Here is a 4,424-nt window from a genome sequence, read left to right as displayed (position 1 = left end):
ATTCGATCCGGGGACAGTGAACCGGTATTCGGTGTCGAACGGAGAGTGGGAGGTCTAGAAAGGATAGATGGGAGTTCATTGCTGTAGAACTTGTGTTTGGGTCATTGAGTATTATCTGACTAGAGGACGACCTTAACAAAGAAAGGCGGTCATCATTTGCCCTCGTACAGCACTGAAGAAGGTAGGAAGAGAGAAGGTGTCCACTACAGTTCTGTGAGACTGTATAAGGGAATGATGTTAACACGAGGACTGAAACTGGATAAAAAGAAAGCATCACAAAAGGCATTATTAGAAAATTCTGTATTCTCTCTATCTGTGAAATCAAAGCTATTGGAGATTGTTCAAGAAGGGTCTAGTATAAAAAAAATATCCCCACATCTATCACATTATCCCAAAAAAAAAGGCATGAAAAATGAGGCCACTAAGACCAAGGTTAATCCAACCATATATTATTCACCGCAAGGGACTTCCAGTAAAGAAATCGCCTGTCCCGGGACTGGTAAAACTGCCATTACTGGGCGTTAAAGCAATCGCCCGACGGAACCCTTGACGAGGCGTAGTCGGTGTGCTAACCGGTGGTGGAACATTTTCCTGTCCAGTGGGTGTGCTGGCGCCGTTGGATGCTTGCATGGTCACAGCAGTCCCAGGACGAGAAAGGACGGCTGCTGTGCCGTTTCGAGGGGGAGGTCGGAACCCAAGTTTAGCTCCTTCGCGGAAGATCTCTTCCAATATTTGATTGACGATCCCTGCATCTTCATATTCCTGGAACTTCTTCCAGAGACGGAGCGCCATGCGGGCGTCTTCAATTGAGTCGTGGCCCTGGCTGGGGTCTGTGGGTTCTTCTTGGATGAACTCTTTGAATACCGCCCAGGCAAGATACCGAAGACTGAGACGACGGTTTTTAGCAGGGTGGAAGTAGAGATATTGTGTATCCACGGTTTGGCTCTTGGGAACCTGGATGTTGATCTGGCGGAAGTCGGAGGCCAGGCCATGTCCAACGAAAATGCAACCCAAGTTGAGAAGAAGCCAGAGTTTCTTGTATGCAATCTTGAGCGGGACAAGATTATGCTCGCTGGTTCTCAGATCCAAGTCGCTGGGCTTGATACCAGAGTACTGTGTCACGTAGTCGACAATCGGTTCCTTAATCGTAATATAGTCGTCAATGAAAGGAACTCCCTCTTGTAATCCTGCGCCGCGCAGCACAGAAACTCGAGCAAGTCCGCTCCTACTCGGTCGAACAATCTCCTGCGATCCGTCTGCTTTGACATCGATCTCCGCCTTTTCTAGGTCGACAAACTCCGTGTCAAGAGCGACGGGTGTGCCAGGGGATGGCTTTTCTTGTTCTGTAAGTTTACGGCATGATTCGACAGGACGGCCACCACTGTTAAACATCGTGTTGGTAAGCATTCTTGCTAATAGGTATGGACTCCAACTTACTTCAAAGACCACTCGCGGAAAAGAAGAGTGGTATCAAGCGACAGTTTCCAAGTGTCATCAATCGCATGACGAGCGTCCCGCACCTGGTACGACAAGACGCAGGGGACTTTCCAGGGCTGATTAAACCGAAGAGCTTCGTCCTTGTCCACTTCGGTGACCAAGAAATCGTTGAACAAATGCCATCTATTCCTTTCCTGCTTTTCCCGGGCAGATATCGAAACATTAATAAACGAAACAAGGTGGGGCTTTTGATGCTCTGGAATATCAATCTCTGAAACGACACCAACAAGGTCGTATACCAAGAGACCTGGCATATTATTCTGAATGCGCGCCTTCAGATCATCCCCTTCATAGCACATAATTTGGCCGTTGTCAACAACAACACCAACCTGTTCCGGGAGCCAGCCAGGAATTGCCCAAAGTCGTCGACATATAGGATTGCTGAGTGCCGCATTGATCATCAGAACGAGCGGCATACGGTGTACTGTTTTCCGAATGGCGACTTGCTGGTAGCGTCGGCAATAGTTGCACCAGCCTCTATTTTGGGTTTCCCTCTCGATGCTGGCTCTAAGGATGTTAGAAAATCGGTACGCTGGGTGTCTTCGGACTTGCTTCACGTCGATAGGTGGGTATATTAATTCCGTCAGAGATGAGTTTCCGGCTCTGACGATCTCGTTCTGACAAAACATGCATCGGATAGATTCCGATGCGAGGGTAGTCAGATTACGGTCGAAGTCATCCGCATTAGGCATTACTATGCGGGAGTCGTGAGCGATCTGGCCAAGGAAGAACCGATTAACCGACTGAATAGCTGTAGAAAGCGATTTGGTGGTGAGATTCTCTTCGAGAAGGCCCAAATTCGATGCCTCCCGGAAGCTGCTGAAGGTCTTCAATAAATTGGTGGCCTGGCAGTTCTGGCCATTTGCCTTTTCGAGCATGTCGAAGAGATAGCCCATCTCACATAAAAGGCAGTTCTCGAAGATACAAGGGCTGGCAGCGTGATGAAGCGCCAAATTGCGGACGAGTGGGATGAATTTGAAAAGTTGAAGGAGGGCGTTAGCAAAAGAGTTTGCAATGTGTGTTTCGAGGCCAGAGAAGACGGTCTTGTTATAAAACCTAGTACCGGTTAGCAGTCTGCGAAGTAAGAGCAAAAGAGAGGAGGGAAGAAGCCATACCTGAAGTCGAAATCATCAACACCAAACCTACTGTATTTAATCTCGACATTGCTGTATTTGAGCAGTGGGTCGTCGTCCGATTTCCCGTTGATCTTCGCACCCGCCAGAGCCTCTGCGGCATCACTGATGGTTCCATCCAATTTGGCCTTGTTCTGTTCCCGTGCCTTCTCACTCAGGAACTTGGGGGCGATAAGAGCAGGTTCAGAAGATGCTAATGCGCGAGTGTTTTCGACCTGGTATCGTCTAGTCTTCTTGGGATTTGGTGCGCCATGACCAATCTCAGCAGGACGGAGATAGGGTATTATAGAGGGATCGATAAGAGCTGGTGGGCTGCCGACTTCGAACACCATGTGACTCGGCCAAGCAGAAAAAAGGCGCTCGTGATAATACGGCATGCCAATCATGTTCAACGGTGTGTCGAGAGACCAGTCGAGAGGAGGTGGGCGCGGTGTGACATCTGCAAACTCAACTTCTCGACTCATCTCGTTGAAATGTACCTTTGCGGGAGAACCCCAGAGGTGAATTGAACACTCGGTGTCATTGATAGCCAGAGCTTCTCCAGAAGGCGACAGGTCAATGCCAAGCATGAAGGGGACGTTGGCTTGACGAAGGTTGATGGCATTAGGGTTCATAAGATCCACCACTTGCAGCTGCCCGGTTTGAGACGCTACAAAACTAGTGGTATGTAGCTTCGGATGCATGCGCACATAGGCCGCACCGGCATGGAAAGGAATCGGAGGTAACGGCGCCAATGTCTTCAGATCATAAACGTTGGCGAGCGGGTCGGCAATTGGAGCGCCCATCTGCCTAACTGAAAATCCGCAGGTCACTAGCAGGTCATTTCGGGCATCCATATCGTTGACCGCAGTCCCATGTGCCTTCCATGACTTGACAACGCGGAAATCAAGTAGACTGAGCGCGTTCACCAAGCCTGCGTCTGTCCCAGCACACAAGTACCGACTCTTCTTCATTATTGTATAGTTGTGGTCGGTGGGCAATTTGTCGACGATAACACCCTTATCAATATCGATCGTAAACATACTCCGTTGACACCCCGCCACAATAATCCGATTTGTTTGCGCCGTAAAGCTCATGCACCGCAGGTCTGTCATTTCATCGTGGGAAACGTGCCATTGCGTGAGGCCGCGTCGGGATATCATGTGCACACTCTTCGAAGACAACGAAATCACACCCCTTTCATGGAATAAAATCTGCCGCACCAAGCCTTCGGTGGTAGGATGTGCTCGAACGGAGGTATATCTCTGTAATTCCGGTCCGTAAAACGACATAACCCGTCCCTGCAAGAAATTAAAGGTCAGATAAACCCGCAGACGGCCCAGAGTATAATACTTACAAATTCATTCCCCATCCACAAAAGCTCCATCACATCATCAAAAGCAATAGTTGTTGCAATCGTTGGCAATGCATGCGGGCCCGGGGGAGGCACCGGGATGCGCGATAGCTCATCCCAATCGGCTTCCATGATGGTTGACCTGGGCAGTAATGCCCCCCAGGTTCTCAAGAATTTCTCTCACTTCTCTCCTTCAAATAGTTAAATATGCGTATAATGCCTTTCGTAACGAATGTCTAAAGAATGGTCAGGTGCTGCCAATACTCAAAAAGAGCGAAGTCGGGCATCGTTCGGCGAGGGCGCGCGATTGCGGGGAAGCTTTCACAGGTCGAACCTAGGGGTGTAAATGCGAGACCGTTTAATATATGTGGTTGCGTAAGATATAAGATGTCGATAGTCGCAAGGGCTCGTTCGTGGCTGTCCTCTGATAAATTAGCACTGGTTGTTTAAGAAAATCGTCC

At 49.1% G+C, this 4,424-nt stretch overlaps 1 protein-coding gene across 1 annotated transcript; it reads right to left on the bottom strand.

Annotated features, from left to right (window-relative positions):
- Positions 1-453: 453 nt before the first annotated feature.
- pan2n2 (poly(A)-specific ribonuclease) lies at positions 454-4,095 on the bottom strand (the record flags this gene model as incomplete). The annotated part of the gene is made up of 4 exons (XM_043283802.1): positions 454-1,381; positions 1,438-2,553; positions 2,613-3,910; positions 3,967-4,095. 4 exons carry the CDS (start codon positions 4,093-4,095, stop codon positions 454-456), a joined length of 3,471 nt encoding a protein of 1,156 aa, XP_043141045.1.
- Between the last annotated feature and the right edge of the window lie 329 nt (positions 4,096-4,424).

The sequence above is a fragment of the Aspergillus chevalieri genome, chromosome 8, assembly GCF_016861735.1.
Source record: "Aspergillus chevalieri M1 DNA, chromosome 8, nearly complete sequence".
NCBI lineage: Eukaryota > Fungi > Ascomycota > Eurotiomycetes > Eurotiales > Aspergillaceae > Aspergillus > Aspergillus chevalieri.
This window is presented reverse-complemented; position numbering and strand designations above follow the sequence as displayed.